The sequence below is a fragment of the Pteronotus mesoamericanus genome, unplaced genomic scaffold (assembly GCF_021234165.1).
Source record: "Pteronotus mesoamericanus isolate MK-2021 breed Mesoamerican mustached bat unplaced genomic scaffold, CSHL_Meso_final contig_657, whole genome shotgun sequence".
Lineage (NCBI taxonomy): Eukaryota > Metazoa > Chordata > Mammalia > Chiroptera > Mormoopidae > Pteronotus > Pteronotus mesoamericanus.
This window is the reverse complement of record NW_026555229.1, coordinates 11,176,962-11,194,737: the sequence shown is the minus strand read 5'-3', so window position 1 is coordinate 11,194,737 and position 17,776 is coordinate 11,176,962. Positions and strand designations below refer to the sequence as shown.

General features: G+C 41.8%; 1 protein-coding gene across 1 annotated transcript in view; it reads left to right on the top strand.

The window, feature by feature from the left end:
* The window catches only part of XPNPEP1 (X-prolyl aminopeptidase 1), a 52,572-nt gene that overhangs the window by 114 nt on the left and 34,682 nt on the right, over nucleotides 1–17,776 (top strand). Inside the window, exons 2-3 of the mRNA XM_054581479.1 lie at nucleotides 5,694–5,782; nucleotides 11,731–11,855. Of these exons, the coding sequence (XP_054437454.1) occupies nucleotides 5,694–5,782; nucleotides 11,731–11,855 (214 nt within the window). The remainder of the gene's footprint in view (nucleotides 1–5,693; nucleotides 5,783–11,730; nucleotides 11,856–17,776) is intronic.

Sequence of the window (17,776 nt, the reverse complement as noted above, 5' to 3'; positions counted from 1 at the left end):
GACTGCCAGGGACCCGGCGTCCGGGCAGCGCGCGGCCCCCAAGGCCCGGGTGCGCGTGTTGCAGTCCGGAGGGCAGGGACTAGGGGGTGAACAGCCGCGGGCGGCCGCTGCCATCGGACCAAGGCCCGGGCTTGTTGGAGCCCCCGCTGGGGGAGGGAGCCATGCAGCGGGCAAGTTCCGGTTTGTTTCTGGCGGGGCCACGGGCTACCCCCTGTCTTCCCGAGCCCAAGTCTGGTCCCCGGAAGAGTGTGTCCACCCAGCTGCTGCGTTGGGTCCGAGGGGGCGGTGTCCGTCTTGGCCCCTGGCCCAGCAGGAAGGCCGCTCTGTTGCTGGACGTTGACGTCCCCTGGCTCCTCCCGCGAGCCCCAGCCCTTGCCCCTGTACCCTGGGAAAATAATCCTCAAATTACTCCGCTGATAGGACTGACACGTGCAATTCGCCTTACTGACCTGTCACCTTAACAAAGATAGGCAAACGCAGACCCTCCCTACCCAAATGGTTTCAGAAGCAATACTTTGGCATAATCTCCAGGAAACTCCCATCAGTAACCTGTCCTGTCGTCTCCTGGGAAACAGGGAAGTGAGAAGTTTGATCCCCCAGCCTCACGTTAAATTCATTTCAGCCTGTTCTCCTCTCACCCTCAACAACCAGGGAGGGTATGCTTAGCAGAGCAGCTAACAAAGTGGGAGACTGAGAGAGACATTCCGAGTTCATAAGGGCCAGAAGCCAAACTCTCTGGAGATCCACGGAGGGTCAGCTCACCTCCATGTGACATTTGAACATGGCCGGTTGGCAGCATGGCCAGGCTCACTTGCTGAACACACACCATGGCTTGTGCTTGTGATTGTACATGGACATATCCCAAGCCGACCTTGACTTGGACTTGGCCTTGCTGCAGCATGTTAGGGATGAGAACCATGCCTGTCCTGTGGCAGGGTGAGGTGAGGTGTGACAAACCTGCATGTGGAAGGAGCTGCATGTATGTTAAGTGCTGGAAATGGGATCAGGCAAGTGAATAATGATGAGTTAGGTCCTAGGCGGAGAAGTAGCCTTTGAGGACCAAGGTGGTGGTTGCTGGGTGCACGGAATCACAACATTTTAAGGACAGAGAGGTCCTTCGGCATCAGCTGATACAACCTCTTTATCTCACACAAGAGGTCACTGAGAGGCAGAATTTGAATGCCACTCAATGTAAAAATGACTCAGATTCGGTGATGGAAATTGAACTCAAATTGACTTAGGAAAAAGGGGTTGAGCTGCCTTCTAGTGCAGCCGAACCCAGTAGACCAACGCTGGCATCAGACTGCCCCCTCTTTCATATCTCTTGGCTCTGATTTCTTCCATGTTGGGTGCATTGATAGGCAGGTTTTCCTATGGCAGGTAATGACAGCTCTAGGCTGACAGACCCAGCAGAAATAGAGCCTTCTTATTTAGTAGTTAGAGCAATGAGAAATAAAAGCAATGAGAAATCTCTGATCTGATTCTCTCTGGGTGGATTTGATCCTTTTGACCATCTCTGAACCAGTCATCGTGGCTGGAGGGATGGACTGACCAAGCCTGGGTCCCAGAACTTGGTGGGCAATTCATCTCAACTCCAGGCTGAAAATGGAGAAGAGACAGTCTCAAAAGGAAAACCAAGGTGCTCTCTTCAAAAGAAGAGGTGGATTCTGGGTAGGCAAAGACAACATCACCCACTAACCCACCCTTGAACTTGTTTCATTCTCTCCTTGCCTCACCTCACAAGGTGTGATTGAGCATCTTAGTGGTCTTTGTTTTGCTTCATCCTGAGTAGTAGATTTCTCATCATGGGCTGCGGGAGAGGGTAACAACAACCTTGCAGTGGTTTCTTTAAAAAGAGAGAGGGAGAAAAATGTGCCATAACCATTTTATGCAAAGTTGAACAGAAAGGTCTCTTCATGCTTCTTTCCTCTTACCCACCTCATAGCATTTCATGATGTCGAGAAGGTGTAGACTGAAGAAGTCCTGGGAACGGGAAGAGCACAGAGTTTAGTTGGGACCTCTGGACTCTAGTTCTAGACTAGCTCTGCCACCAAATAGCTGTGAGGACTTGAGCAAGTCATTTGATCTCCTTTTTGGATATTATGAACAATGTTGTTAAGAGCATTTGCATACAAGGTTTCATGTGGGCTTATGTTTTCAATTCCCACAACTAAGAGTGGAATTACTGGGTCATAGGGTAATTCAGTATTTAACTGTTTGAGGAACTCTGGGCCACATTCCTACCAGCAGTGTCTGAGGGTTCTCATTTTTCCACATCCTTGCCCTTACTTGTCATTGTTTTTTTCCTTCCTTGCAGATGTGAAGTGGTATCTCATTGTGGTTTTGATTTGCATTTCCCAAATGTATACGATGTTGAAAATCTTTTCATATGCTTACTGGCCATTTGTATATCTTAGACATTTACAGCCTTCGACCATTTAAAAATTGGGTATTTGTCTTTTTTCTGTTGAGTTGTAACAATTCCTCATATACTCTGTATACTAGACTCTTACCAGATACAGGAGTTGCAAATTTTTTTTCTCATTTTATGGATTGTCTTTTCACTTTCTTACTGGTATCCTTTGAATTGTAAAAGTCTTTCATTTAATGATGTCTAGTGTATCTGTTTTCCTTTGTTGCTTGTGCTTTTGATGTCGTATCTGAAAAATCATTGCCTAATCCAAGGACAGGCAGATTTATGCCTGTCTTCTTCTAAGAAAACATTTTTGTCTGTGATCTATTTTGAGTTAATTTTTGTATACTGTGTGAGGGTAGAGATTATAATCTTCCTAGTGGATGTGAAGTGGTATCTTTACTTTTTTGCATATGGATGCCCAGTTGTCCCAGCCTCATTTGTTGAAAGAACTATTTTTCTCCATTGAATGGTTTTGGCATCCTTGTCAAAAATTAATTGACAGGACTCATGGACATGGACAACAGTGTTGTGATTGTAGGGGTGGGGTTTAAGGGGGCTGAATGGTAATGGAAAAAAATACAATACAAAATAAAAAAAATAAAAGCAATGAAAAAATTAATTGACAGTCAATGTGAGGGTTTATTTCTGAACTCTCAGTTCTACTTCATTGATCTGTAACTCTGTATCAGTACTACACTGTCTTGATTACTATATTTTTATAAGCTTGGAAATCAGGAAAGGTGACTCCTAAAAATTTGTTCTTTTTCAAGATTGTTTTGACTTCTGGATTCCTTGCATTTCCCTATGAATTTTAGGATTTGCTTGTTAATTTCTGCATAGAAACTAACTGGAATTTATAGGTATTGTATTGACTGTAAATTAGTTTGGGAAGTATTGCCATTTTAACAATATTAAATCTTCCAATCCATGAACATAGAATGGTTTTCCATCTCTTTAGGTCTTCTTTCATTTCTCTCAACAATGTTTTGTAGTTTTTGGAGTGTTAAGTTTTGTGTGTCTTTTATTACATTTATTCCTAGGTATTTATTGTTTCGATTCCATTGTAAGTAAACTTTTCTTAATATCATTTTTGGAATGTATATTTCAGGTATATATAAACACATTTGATTTTTGTATGTTGGTTTTGTATTCTGCATTCTTGATGAACTTATTAGCTCAAATTTTTTTTTGTGTGTGGATTCTTTAGGATTTTCTATATTCAACATAATGCCATTTGCCAATAGGTAGTTTTACTACTTCTTTTCTAACATGCATGCCTTTTATTTCAATTTCTTACCTAGTACAACATTGACTAGAAGTGGCAAGAGTGGACATGTCTATCTTGTTTCTGATCTTAGTGGGAAAGCATTCGGCCTTTTTAACGTTAAGGATGATGTTAGCTGTGGGTTTTGTAATAATTTTGATCAAGTTGAGGAATTTCTCGTTTTCTAGTTTATTGAGTACTTTTATCATGAAAAGGTGTTGGATTTTTTCAAATGCTTTTTCTGTCTCTGTTGAGGTTATCATGTAATTTTTGTTCTTGATATTGTGTATTACATTTTTTTTTTTGTATGTTGAACTGATCTTGTGTTCTTGGAATAAATTTCACTTGGTGGTGGTGTCAGATCCTTTTTATATGTTACCAAACTCACTTTGCGAGTATTTTTTAGGGTATTTGCATTTATATTTATAAGAAATATTGAGGTATCTTACTTTTAAGTGAAAGAATATGTTGTTCCCCCAGTAAAGAACATCTCATTCTTTCCAAGGAAATTAAAGAAGCAGCAATCTGAGCGCAGGCCTGGAGTGACTGGTGAAAATGTCTGGTTCTGGCTGTGTGGGGGACTAAGCTAATGTGGACCCCTCTCCCTCTACCAACACAATTAATTGTGGTAAAATTATAATGAAATTACCTTTAAGTTCATAGCTGAGTAAGGTATGAAACCCCTTCTGTAGCCTGCAACAGGCTCCTTGTTGCCCCTCTGATCTTGTCTCCGAACCTGTCACTTCCCCGTCACACTGGCTGCCTCACTTTCCCTCTGGTTTACCAGGTGTCCTCCTGCCCTGCTTGGTGCCTTTGCACTTAACTGTTTTTCATTTCTGAAATGTGCCTTCCCTAGACACCACATGGCTTGAGCCCTCACTTTTTTTTCTAGGTCTCTGATAAAATGTCATCTGTGAGCAAAGAGGCCTTGCCTGGCAATCCCATATCCGATAACCTTCCCCCTTACTTCTCTGACCCTCTGTCCTCCTTGTCCCATTTTACTTTTTTTCTTAGAACACATACTTACTACCTGACATACTGCATTCTTGTTTTGCGTCTGTTGCGTCGCCTCTCCTATCCTTCCCTCCCATTTACCTCCTTCCTTCCCCACCCCATGTAAACTTCTTGAGGTCTGAGATGGATCTTGTCTATTTTGTTCACTGTTGTGTCTAGAATAGGGCCTGGATTGTAGAAGATTCTCAATAACTATTTGTTGGCTAAATGGACTTGAAAGAGAAACCCTCAGGTACCAGAAATACAGTGGAACCGAAAGCCTCAATTTTGGGGGAACTAAGCTGTTAAGCTGAGCCTTGGGGAGGTTTTCAGATGCTACAGGCCTTCATACCAGGGGCCCAGGGCATCAGACTGTCCCCATATGGGGACAGAAACTTGTGTGCCAGTCTCCTAGCTAAGAAGTTAAAATGAACATTAGGCTCAGAAGAAAATAACAGTGATAGCCATGCTTGTACAATCCAGGACACATTTCATTCTCATAGATAAAATAGTGTCTGCTGAAGATAACCTCTTACTAAAAGATTACAAAGCCCACAAGGAATGACCCTCCAGGAGGGAGCCAGCAGACCCCCCAAACTTGAGGATTACTATCCCCAGACCTTCTTGTGGAAACTCTGAAAGGAATTATAAAATAAAGTCCCCAAATAATTAAAGCTAAGAGGGAAAAGAAACTGTAGTGAAAGAATGAAGACAGAACAGGCAAATTTGAAAAAGAACCGAGAATTTGTGCACATGACAAAGTCAGTGTAAATCTTTTTATCCTAGTTAAACAAAAGATTAGACATAGCTGAAGAATAGTCATAAACTCTAGGTTAGGACTGAGAAGATTTACCGGTCATGGTAATGTTTTATCTGCAGGTTTTATCTGAGGCTTTTATTTATTCCGTCACTGATACTGGGGTAAGAGTTCTTTGGACGCAATAAGGAAAACTGCTCACTAAGCCTTGCCACGTTTACTGTGGTCAAAGTCTTCAATATCCTGTTCTTTCTCTTCTTAAGGGCGAGTCACCGGGATTTTCAGCTGAAAAACTTAAGAATAATCGAACCTAACGAGGTGACACACTCAGGAGACCCAGGTGTGGAAACAGGTAATAAATTCGCCTATTATTATATAAAACATCTCAAAAGGGTTTTAGGTCCTCTTGCCTCAACCTCAAGATGGGAGAAAAGAGAAGGTAAGGGGTTTATAACTGATCGTGGCTGGTGATAGGATGTATAGCTGGAAATTAAAAACCATTTTATTTCTTGGCTTCCTGGGTAGTTAGTTACTGTTTCTAAAAGTATTTACTACTTTTTTTAGGGTAGTAAGTTAGAGAATTAAAGTTATTGCATTTCCCATTCTAGAATAGTTGTGGTGGTGATAGGTTATTATTGAAAAAGTCCTAGTTTAGTTTTCTAATCTCTAATGTAATCGTTTATTGACTGCCTTAGAGGTTAACTTGCCATTTTTATCATATGGTTATGAAATGAGAAACGTTTATAATATACAGGATGGGACAAAAGTAGGTTTACGGTTGTGAGTGTGTGAAGTACAGAGGTTATTGTATTATTATTTCTAAATGATCATATTATTTTCCATAGGAACAACTGTGAACCTCCTTTTGCCCCACCCTGTGTTATGATGCTTTATAAATTGAATGTACATTCAGGAAAATCTTTCTGGGAAAAATTTCTGGGATTATATGTTCTCCCCAGAATGGGTTAGTTGTATTGGTGGGTAGTCAGAAACCTGAATTCTGAAAGGTGATGTATTTCTGTATTTTTAGCTCTTGTAAGCCAATGCTTTTCCATGGACTACCCTGGAGAACCACAATGTTTCCTTTTAGCTGAGTGAAAAATCAATCCCTCGAAGTACACAAGATACTATGACTAATCTCTCTTTGGAAGATCAGTGCTATAATTGTACTGATCCTTGTATGCAACACATTTTGGGCCATATTAAGAGGGAGGAGAGAAAGAAAAAAAAAAGGAATGGGAAAAAGGGAAGGTAAAGAAAGGGAAAAAGTGATAGAACCATCACAGTCAGAGGTTGAAGAGAACTGCTTTTTCTTTTTACTGTATATGAAGAAATAGAGGTTCAGGGAGTTCAATAGTCTGAGACTGCAGATTCCACCTGGAAACTGGAACCCACTTGTTTTGACGCCATTGGTCTTCGAATGCTGTAAGAGAGCCTCTGTTATGGTCCCCCAGATAATGTGGTGTAATAGAGTATGACCTTGGGAATTAGATCTGGGTCTGGTTCCTAATAATCCAGGTGACTTGGGCAAGTACTGGCGTTTAACCTCTATACCCTTCTCTGAAAGATGGGAATAGTGAAACCTATCTTTGAGAATTATTGTGAGAAATAACTACTAATGTATGTCAAGCCCTTGGCCCTTGCTCAGTGGTGGGACAGAGAAACAAACCACCGCCTTTAAAGCTGTGGATGCTGGAGGAGGAGCTTCACATCTGTGCACATGTTCGGATGATGAAACTGGAGAAAACCAGCCCCTTCTATTCTTATAACAAGGCATGTAGGAACCCCAGCTGGCGCTTCAGATCCAGATTCAAATCATATTTCTTGAGCTCCTACGATGTACCGTGTGCTGTGCATGTTGCTTTCACACATGTTGTCATGTTAAATTCTTCTAGTCATCCAGTGCGGTGAAGAGGGTGTGCTTTTCATGGACTTTCAAGGAGTGGAGAGTCTTATTTGTGATAAAGATTGAAGGTTAGGAACTGATTTTTAAAAGTAGACCCGCATATGCAAGAGATTTTTAAATGAGTCATTCATTTTAAAGCATGATTTAAAAATACCTGGCAGTGTATGGGCTAATGTTACATCATGGGCTAGGTTTGTTGCTCTTGGCTTTCCACTTCCCTGCACACCCTGATTAGCTCTTGGCTGCTTCTGATGTTTCTGAAGAGTAATGGGATGTGGAATGAATAGATGCTCTAATACAGCGTCTTCTACGATCCTAGCTTTCTTTCATTGAGGGTTCATTGCTGTTTATTATATGGAGCCTGAAAAGATCGTAGATACGAAGTTGTTATTCCTTGAACCGTGTCTGGGTGAGCATAGGTATGTCTTAGGTGTTGGGGTAGATAATGGATTCGGAGAAGAAGATGACACGGTCCCTGCTTTAAGGAGAAGCAGTGTGTACACCTGTTGCACCATTTATCACCTTGCTGTCATAGTTACTTAATTGTTGTGCTTCTAACTCTAATAATTGCAAGCAGGTGACACTGACAATGTGCCAGGCAGTGTTTCTAAGTGCCTTATATATAGTAACCCATTTAATCCTTATAAAAATTACCCTGTGAGGATCACCAGCCATGCCTTTCATCTTCTCCTTTTTGATGGCCTTTTCAGCTGCTGCCACCTCAGGGGCTGGGTCTTATAGCTGCATCAGCTTTATCCCCTCCTCAGCTCTAGCTGCTCACCCTCTCAGTTATTTTCAAGGCCTGTTGTCCTTGTGTCCACAGCGGTGTCAACACCTTGCTCATTGTATCTACTTCAGTGGAAGCTGCTGCTACTGCCCCAGCACATTGCTTCAGCCGTTGCATGTTGCTGTTGCCTTTGATGGTTTGCAGTTTGTCATTGAGGGTTTTGTACTTGCCACTGGTTCTGTTGACTTTATTGATGAAATTAGGGACTGATAATGTTGACACATAGTATAGTCAACACTGTGAACACCGAGTCAGAGCCATCCAAGTCCTTAACTCAGAATATGCTCAAATAGAAGGCAGACTCTATAAAGAAATTAATGACCTTAAAAGAAAATACATTAGCTTCTATCATATATTTGCTTTTTAAAATTCCAGATGCCCAGGCTGCACTCCAGACCAATTAAATCAGAAGTTCCCCAGGTAGTTCTTGTATGCAGGCAAGGTTGAAATATTGCTCCAAAGGAAGTCTACATTTTTACTTGAGTCTAAGAATGTTAAGTCACTCAGAAAGATGGTTTGGAAACAAGTTAAGTCTATTTCGAAGCTCCTGAAAGGTGTCATAATAAAGTTTTCAGGCGCTGGCACGCTTAGGAGGTCGCAGCAGCTTCCTTCAGAGCTCAGTGGAAGCGCTGACATGTAAACTTCAGTCAGCCCAGATGCTTCTGCTCCCTCTTTTTCAGATAAGTGAGAGAGTATAGGCTCAGTACGTCAGATAAAAGGAAAGGATGCCGCTCTGAAAAGTATTCAGAAGCAATTGTAATGAAGGGAACATGGACATGTTTGAATTGTGAACAGGACTGTTTCCAGTGATTCTCTCTGAGTGTCGTCCTTCGGAGGAGACTCCTTAGGTGGAGCCCCCAGGCCTGCGGCTAAAGGTGCCCCCTTGCTGCAGGCTGTGCATGGGGTACTTTTTCAGTGAGTCCCATCAATCTGGTGTCTTATGGGGGATCCTATTGGAGATAATCATATCGACTGATGTATGGAAGCCCATGGTGCTGGTGAGGTAGGAGAAAGAAGCAGATGAAAAAGTTGAAGAAAAAGACCCCAAAAAGGACCCATACCTATCGGGGTACAAGCCACAGTGAGTCAGAGTGTTAGTCCTTGAAGAGAATCTGTAGTGTAGTTGCTCCAGTGTAACTCCATTACTGAGAGCATTGTGCAGCAGCACATTTTTGGTTAAGTAAAACATTTTTTATTTGCTTAAAAAATAGGTTGGTGAAATCTGAAACACTGACGACACCAAACACTGGCAAGGATGTGGAGCAACACGAATTTTTATTTCTTAATGTTGTGGCTGCAAAATGGTACAGCCAGGTTGGAAGACAGTTTGATGGTTTCTTATAAAACCAAATATACTCTTTATAGCAATCAGGCTCATTGGTATTTACGCAAAGGAGTTGAAAACTTAGGTGCAACCAAAAACCTGCACATGGATGTTTATGGTAGCTTTATTCAAAATGGCTACAACTCGGAAGTGACCAAGATGCCTTCAGTGGGTGAATGGATAAACTGTGGTATATCAGACAATGGACTATTATTTAGCACTAAAAAGAAATGAGCTATTGAGCCATGAAAAGGCATGGAGGCACATAGATGCTATTACTGCTAACGGCAAGAAGCCAGTCTGAAAAGGTTATATTCTGCATGATTCCAGCTCGATGGAAAAGGTAAAACTATGGAGAGAGTAAAAAGATGTGTTGCCAGGGGCTGGGGGAGCAGGGATGAAGAGACTGAACAGGAGCACTTTTAGGGCAATGAAAATTATTAAAGCATTCTGTTGATACTGTAAATATGGATCTGTGGCATTATACATTTGTCAGACCCCATAGCATGTACCAAGAGTGACCTATAGGGTCAAGTCAAGGAACATGTATAAAGGGTCCATTGACAAAGACAGCAGGGGGGAAGATTGAATGTTGGAGGAGGGGGTGGGTAGGGCAGGGGAGAGTAAAGGGGGAAAAATGGGGACAACTATAATTGAACAACAATTAAAAATTATTAAAAATTAGGAACTTTGCGGGGGACAGTGATGTGCCAGTGCAGGCTTATCACTTGTATTAAATGTACCATGGTGGAGATCTTGCTAGTGGGGGAGGCTGTGTGTATGTGGAGTTAGGGGATATATGGGAACTCTCTGTGCTTTCTGCTCAGTATTGCTAAGAGTCAGTAACTGTGCTAAAAAAATAAACTCTATTTAAAAAATCAATTGGAAAACTTATTCTACTTTGAATTCTAATAGTATAGTTTTGTGCCAGTATATGGTATGTAGTAAAATATGTATGATTATTGTTCTATAGTTGGCTTTTTGTGAAGTTTTGTTATTGTAGCCATGGGACTGTAGCTATGATACAGTTATTTTTCTATCTAGTCATGTGTCTCTAGCTATCATATAGTATGATTTATCAGAACTGTGTATGGATAACAATATTTGTTGAGAAGAGGTTTTTTAGAAGAACCAGCTAAAGTACTTTTAAAGTCAGCTTGTATCATCTATGTGTTCATCACACAGTCTCTTCCACTCACTAGGAGGCCACGCTCTTTGGATTTTGACTACTTAGAAACTTGGACAAGTTTTAGGAGTTTCTAGTAGGACTACATTTAATGTCTCTAACTTTTAAAAAAATGATTTTTGTATTTCTGTTTTATTTTGTATTTTTTAGAGCTGGCAACTCCAGCTCTAGTTTTATGGGGATGATGGGCTCCTCAGGACCCCTGAGGGGCTCAGCTTGAAAACCCTGGATCTGCTTTGCACCATATTTTAGAGGGGAGAACACAGGGTGCTGAGGCCCCGTTCCCCTTTTCCCTGAGGTTGCACACGCAGTTGGTAGCATACATTCACTAGAACACACACTTTATGTCTTTTGACTTCTAGTGGACGGACCTTCCTCCTCCACATTCGTGGTTGGCTATTTAACAAAAATGTAAAACATGCCTCTTTTAAAGCAAACTTAAGCAGTAAAATACAAGAACAAGAAAATAAAAATCCCCTTACCTAAAGATAACTACTGTCAGCACATTGGCAAATGGCCTTTTAGAAACTTTGCATATAGACATGCAGAATTTTAAATAAGTAAAAACGATCTATACATATTCTTTTGTAATCTGTTTATAATCACCCGTCAGTGTCGTTGGTATCTTTGCAAATGAAAAAATAAAGGTCTATGTAATTTTTTTTGGTATATGTAATTTTTAATTGTTTTGTACGTATGGTAATTTATTTAACCGATCATCTATTCCCCCCATCTCTTTTTTCACTGTAAACGAATGTAAACACCTATGACTTTGTGGACTTGTTTAATTATCTCTTCAGCATAAAATCCTAGAAGTAAAAGGGGTAACCAGTCAATTTGGAAATTAGTATTAGCAGTAGCTCAAGTTTTCTTGCCACAAATGTCTATTTAGAAGTGGTACTTAAGAACCATAAACCTTAGAGTTTTTGGCCGCTTTGGTTTTGATCTAATGGTGGGGTGGTCATTTGGAAGATGCATCCGGGAGCGGGGCAGAACACAGTGGGTGCTTCCTTAGGGCTCTGTTTGAGTTGTCACTGAGTAGTCATTGAGTTGCATGGGCCAGGCTGGTTTTGGAACAAACTCTCCTGTTGTTGCAGACGGCAGAATGCCTCCAAAGGTAACTTCAGAGCTGCTTCGACAGCTGAGACAAGCCATGAGGAACTTGGAGTACGTGACAGAGCCGATCCAGGCCTACATCATCCCATCGGGAGATGCCCACCAGGTACTGAGTGGAGATGGGCTGGTGATAGAACTCGTCGGTCTCTCCTGGCATTTCATTCTTTTTCCCCTAGGCCCAATGTGTTTATCTGATTCTAGTTGTCAACCCACAAACTAAGCATGTCCTTCAGGGTTTGGCACAGGGATCTGTGTCCAGCAGGGTTCCCACAGAATGCCTGTTGATTTGGTTCTGGCTTCTTTGTTTCCAACAAATATAGCGAGCTTTCAATAAATGGTGGAAGAATTAGTGGACAAATGAAGGGGCAGAAGTCTAGACCTTTCTGTTGCTGACACACTTTACCCTGTCTCCTCTGTCACAAGTTGTCCCTAACGAAATTGTCTGTCCTTGCTCCCTTCTCTCTATCCAGACTGTCGCATCCTCTGGCATAGCCATAAGAGCATCAATAAAATCATCATTGATCTCCATGCCAGCAAGTTTTAGAGTTGATTTTGAATATCACTCCCCTTTTCCTCCAACCTCCATCTTTAATGAAAGCAACTCAATAAGTGCCTTTTACCCCTGAGGACATCAGTGATTTAAATATGGGAGAGTAGGGTTTGCGGAAGTGGAGACCTCATGTTATGAGGCCAAAGGACAGAAGGGTGAAAAGATTCTAGGATCTACTTTTTTAGCGCATTGAGCCAGCAAATGTTTGCATGCCTTTTTGGGGTCACGGTACTATAGGGTTACAAAGATTAAGTTTGAATTCCTACCCTCATTGTGCTTACAGTTTAGTAGAGAGATACGACAATATACAAAGTACGGTTCTTCCATAGAGTCTTCCGTAGAGTCAGAATATTTATATATACATCTATATATGTCTTTATACATATAAAATAGCTTCTGCTTATGTGCAGGGCACTGCCTTCGGTATTATATGTGACACAAAGATGAGAATGGTTCTAGTCTCAAGAAGCACGCAGTTTAGTAATGTAGTTAAGATGCGTACACATGTCTGTATTATAAGGTGGAGTGTGGAAGCACCATCAGGAACATCTGAGCAGAGGGTTGTGGAAGTTTGAGGGTGAGGGGGAGGATGAGGGAGGGCTTCATGGGCAGGGCAGGCATTTAAACTGGACCTTGAAGGACGGGTAGAGTTGAATAAGTGGTGGGGGCTGGAGGAGGATTCTAGGCAAGAGGACTAGAGTAGGAGTAAAGGCAGGGAAGCTTGGAGTTACGGAAACAGCGTGGCAAAAGTGGTATCTTTTCCCTGGCAGAAGTGCAGCGAGGTGAAAAGCAATAGTGGGAAGTATGGTTGGGGTTCTAGGAGTCTTTAGTTGCAGGTAACAGAAACCACCTGGAGGTAGTTGTGCAGTACAGATGCCTTGTAGGAGTTTAGGGTCAGGGCCACTGACTGGCACAGCTCCAGGCTGTGAGTGGCGCTCTCAGTTGTACAGTGTCAAGGCTTCGTCGGGCGTCCCATGGACCTGAGGGTGGGAATGTCGCTGGCCCTCAGGAAGGACTGGAATGGAAGGGTTGCAGCTCTTGCTGCAGCTCAGTTTCTTTCTTACGCAATAAGGTAGATAGTAAAATATGCTGCTACCCAAGTTCCCACACTTGTATCTTTTTATCTTTTACTTTCAAGATACCAGATTGAGCTAGGAGCTTGGTGTTTACCCTTGATCCTTGTATGTATGCGTGTGTGATGGCGTACGGCACAGACATGGCTGACGAGGGCCCACCATGATGGGGAGGGGGTAGCAGAGAAGAGTGTTTCTGTATTTGAGCCAAGTTCCCAAAAGATGTCCATTTTAGCTGGCCGCATTTTTGCGCCTTCCCAAAGTTGCCAGACCACATTGTTGTGACAATATCAGGTCGATATTAACCTGGGGACATCAAGACTGGACCTGTGCCTGGAGATAGGAACTTTCTTGGCTTAACATTGTTTACCACTTTAATTTTTTTAAGTGTACAGTGCAGCACTGTTAACTGTATGCACAGTGTTTCGCAACAGATCTCTAGAACTCCTTTCTCAAAACTCTGTACCCATTGAACAAGTTCCCACCTCCCCCCACAATCACCGTTCTTCTTTCTATTTCTAAGAGTTTGACTACATACCTCATAGAAGTGGAATTGTAAAGTATTGTTTTTTTGCGTGTGTGACTAGTTTACTTCACTTAGCATAATGTCCTCCAGGTTTATCCGTGTTGTAGCTTACGACAGGATTTCCTTCTTCTTTAAGGCTGAATGATATCACATTGTGTTTATATATACTGCATTTGCTTTATCCATTCATCTGTTATTGAACATATAGGTGCTCTTACCTCTTGGCTCTCGTGACTAATTCTGTGGTGAACATGGGTATGTTCTCTCCAAGATCCTGTTTTTAATTCTTTTGGGTATATACCCAGAAGTGGGATTGCTGCATTATATAGTAATTCTATTTTTAGTTTTTTGAGGAACCTTCATACTGTTTTCTAAGGTGGCTGCACCATTTTACATTCCATCATTTTATATTCCTACCAACATTCTCAGCAATTTCTCCATGTTCTTAGCAATACTTGTTATTTGTTGGTTTTTTTTTTTTTTTTTGGATACTGACATCTTAATGGGTATGAGGTGATATCTCACTGTGGTTTTGACTTGCATTTCCCCGATGATTAATGATGTTGAGTATCTTTTCATGTACTTGTTTGCCATTTGTGTATGTTCTTTAGAGAAATGTCTATTCAAGTCCTTTGCCCATTTAAATAGTTTCTCAACTGCACAGTTTCCCTGGGCCTTTAATATAATACTTGTGCATTGTGTAACTCTAAGGACTGGATGAAGTGTTCAGCATTTTTCAGACTTAAATGTCCATGGAATTCCCACAACCGTCTCACAGGTGGCCTGGGGGACTCTTCTTTCATGTTGACCCACAGTAGCACTTCTCCTACCATGGGGGGCTAGAACTTGCTCCTCAAAGATGTGAGAGGGAGTGGAGATCAGTGTGTGGAGTGGGAAGGCCATTGAAACTGAGGGTTTTGCACATAAAAGTAGATGAAGGAGGAGGTGAGACAGTACGAGGTATGAGTATAGGAGAAGTAGAGGACCTAGCTGGAAGGGGGGTTGGTGGCATGGGAGGAAGCTGGGTACTTTAGTGTTAAATTTAGTAGACAGTGGGGAGGTGAGGAGAGATGGGTGAGGTTTAAGGTGGGGGTAGGTAATGACCTCTGTTTACCTCCATTTACCTCTGTTCTCTGGAATAGATGAACAAGATTCACCATTTTTACAGGAACCAAAGTCTCATTTTTTAAAAAAGATTTTATTTATTTACTTTCGAAAAAGGAAGGGAGGGAAAAAGAGAAGGGGAGAAACATGTGTGTGGTTGCTTTTTGCGTACCCCTCACTGGCGACCTGGCTTGCAAACCAGGAATGTGCCCTAGACTGGAAATCGAACCAGCGACCCTTTGGTTAGCAGGCTGGCACTCAATCCACTGAACCACACCAGCCAGGGCCCAAAGCCTCATCTTGACCAAGGACTGGATATGTAAGTAGGTTGGTTAGCACAGCTTGGGCCTGAGGCAAGGGAGGCGGTAATAAGTAGTAGAGGAACCAGGTACCCCACTATTTAAGAAGAGCAGAACCGGGGTTTGTCCTCAAGGGATTCCACACCCCCCGGATGGGCTCTTCTCCACCTCCTGTCAGTCCCAGGCCTCAGCCTTTGAACTTGTGCTTCACGTCAGGCGGATTCTCTGCTGAATTCACAAGTGGTATTTTTTCTTTTCTGTCTTTCAAGCATTAAGTCTTTGCCCCGGGCTGATTTGATTATCCCTGTCTCAGCAGGATGGTGGTTCCTGTGGCTGGAGCACTTTACATAGCAGTTGGGTTGGGGTCTTCTGTAAGTTCCTCTATCAGTCACGGTTCTGCGTAGAGCACGGTAGGATATATATAGATATATATGTATAAGAGCATGTAGAGAGATTTATTTCATGAGGGATTGGCTCACACAACATCAGCTCACCTGCTCTTGGATCTTCAGGTTGGGACTGTAACCGGACCACTGGCTTTCCTGGTCTGGTTTGCAGATGGCACCAATGGTGTAAGTCTCTATCTGAGCTGAAGATTGGAGAACCTGGAATGCTGATGTCCAAGGGCAGGAGCAGATGGATATTTCAGTGTAAACAGGGGAAGCAGACTTGCCCTTCCTCCACCTCTTTGTTCTGTTCAGACCCTCAGTGGATGGGATGCTGCCCATGTACCTTGACTGGGGAGGCCAATCTTTATTTAGTCTACTGATTCAAATGTTAATCTCCTCCAGAAACAGTGTCACAGATACCTCCAGAAATAATGTTCTATTGAGTAGCTTTCTGGGAATCTCTTAATCCAGTCAAGTTGACACATAAAATTAACCATGGCAGTCACTGGCACACTGTTGCCTGAAATTGGGTCTCTCCTCTGAAAGGGGTCTCACAGGCTGTCATGGATCTGTGGCCAACGATGCCTAACAGTTCTACTTTATTTATGAACCTTCACCTCCAGGGAGCCCTCCTTGTATGGAAATATTTGACCTGTGAGTCTTACCTGAATTAAAATTGAAGGCTTCGGTGAAGGGTGTGTTAGAAGTTTTGTAGTGTTGGTATTTCAGTTTCAGTTTTGTTTTGCCTGGAGTAATGATACAAATCTATGTTTACTAATAGGGGAGGCTCTTGTAGTCATGGCAAGTTTATCTTGATATTCTTGGTACTGGATGGTATTCTTGAGCCAACTTTGTTGTCATCATAAAGCTGGTTTTGGTCCAATATCCTTACAGATTTTTAAAAATTCTCTTTGACAGTAGATGGGGGCCTAATATATACGCAGAGCAGTTCCTTGTTAAACTTTGGGACTAGCGATGACTCTGGACAGACCACAGGTGATAATTCCAGGCTCTGCCTCCTTGCGTCATCACTTAATGATCCTAGAATATCAGAGTTGGATGGCTACTGCCTCCATGAGGAGATTGAGGCTCTAATCCTAGAAAAATGTGTTTTATAGCAATATCCTAAGAACACAAAAAATAAAGATTGCTCTTTACTGGCTGCCACTTAACTGCAAAAGTTGCTGTTTAAGCTTTGCAAACATATTCTTGTACTATTATTGTTCTCTGCTCCCTCCCCCTCCATCATTTTTCTTTTGTAATCATTAACTGTTGCTGCTTAGCTGCCTGCCCTGTAAGGTGGGAGAAGTTGTGTTGTGTTTATTTGGGACATGTTTTCTGATGGCCTGTGCAGGACAAAGTATTAGGGCAGGTGCCAAGGGCAGGCAGTTAGCATACAGGTAAGCGTACTGGCTCTGAAGACTTAACAGGCTCAGACGCCATATTTGACGCTTTACTAACTGCTTGACCTCAGGCAAATTACCTCAAACTCCTGAGTAGCAGTTAAACTCTTTGGGTCTCAGTTTCCCCATCTGCAGAGAGGGGATAGTGACACATCCACCCCATAGGATTATTGTCAGGACTAAATGAGTTAATAGATGTAAATGCTTAAAGCGTATATGTCACCTGATAAGTCTCATTATGTTGCTAATGTTGTTGTTACCACTATTACAGAGCTGAAAGAGGGAACATACCCCTAAGCCGCAATCACAAATACTAACACAAAATGTTAGGAAAGCACTGAATCAGCACTACCAGTAGAAATATGTAATGTACATGTGTAATTTTAAATATTCCCATAGCCATAATTTAAAAAAGTAAAAACAGTGAAATTCATCTTAATACATTTTATTTGTTTCATTATGTCCAAAATATCATCATTTTAACATGTCACTGATACAAAAAATTATTAATGAGCTATTTTACATTTCTTTCTGTTTTGATAACACTTTGCCTTCTAATTCGGTGTGTACTTTACATTTACAAATTATGGCAATTTGAATGTGAAATGTTCATTGAAAATATTTGGTCCATGTTTAGATTTCATGAAATTTACAGTTGAAAAAGGAGGCTTATAGACCCAAGT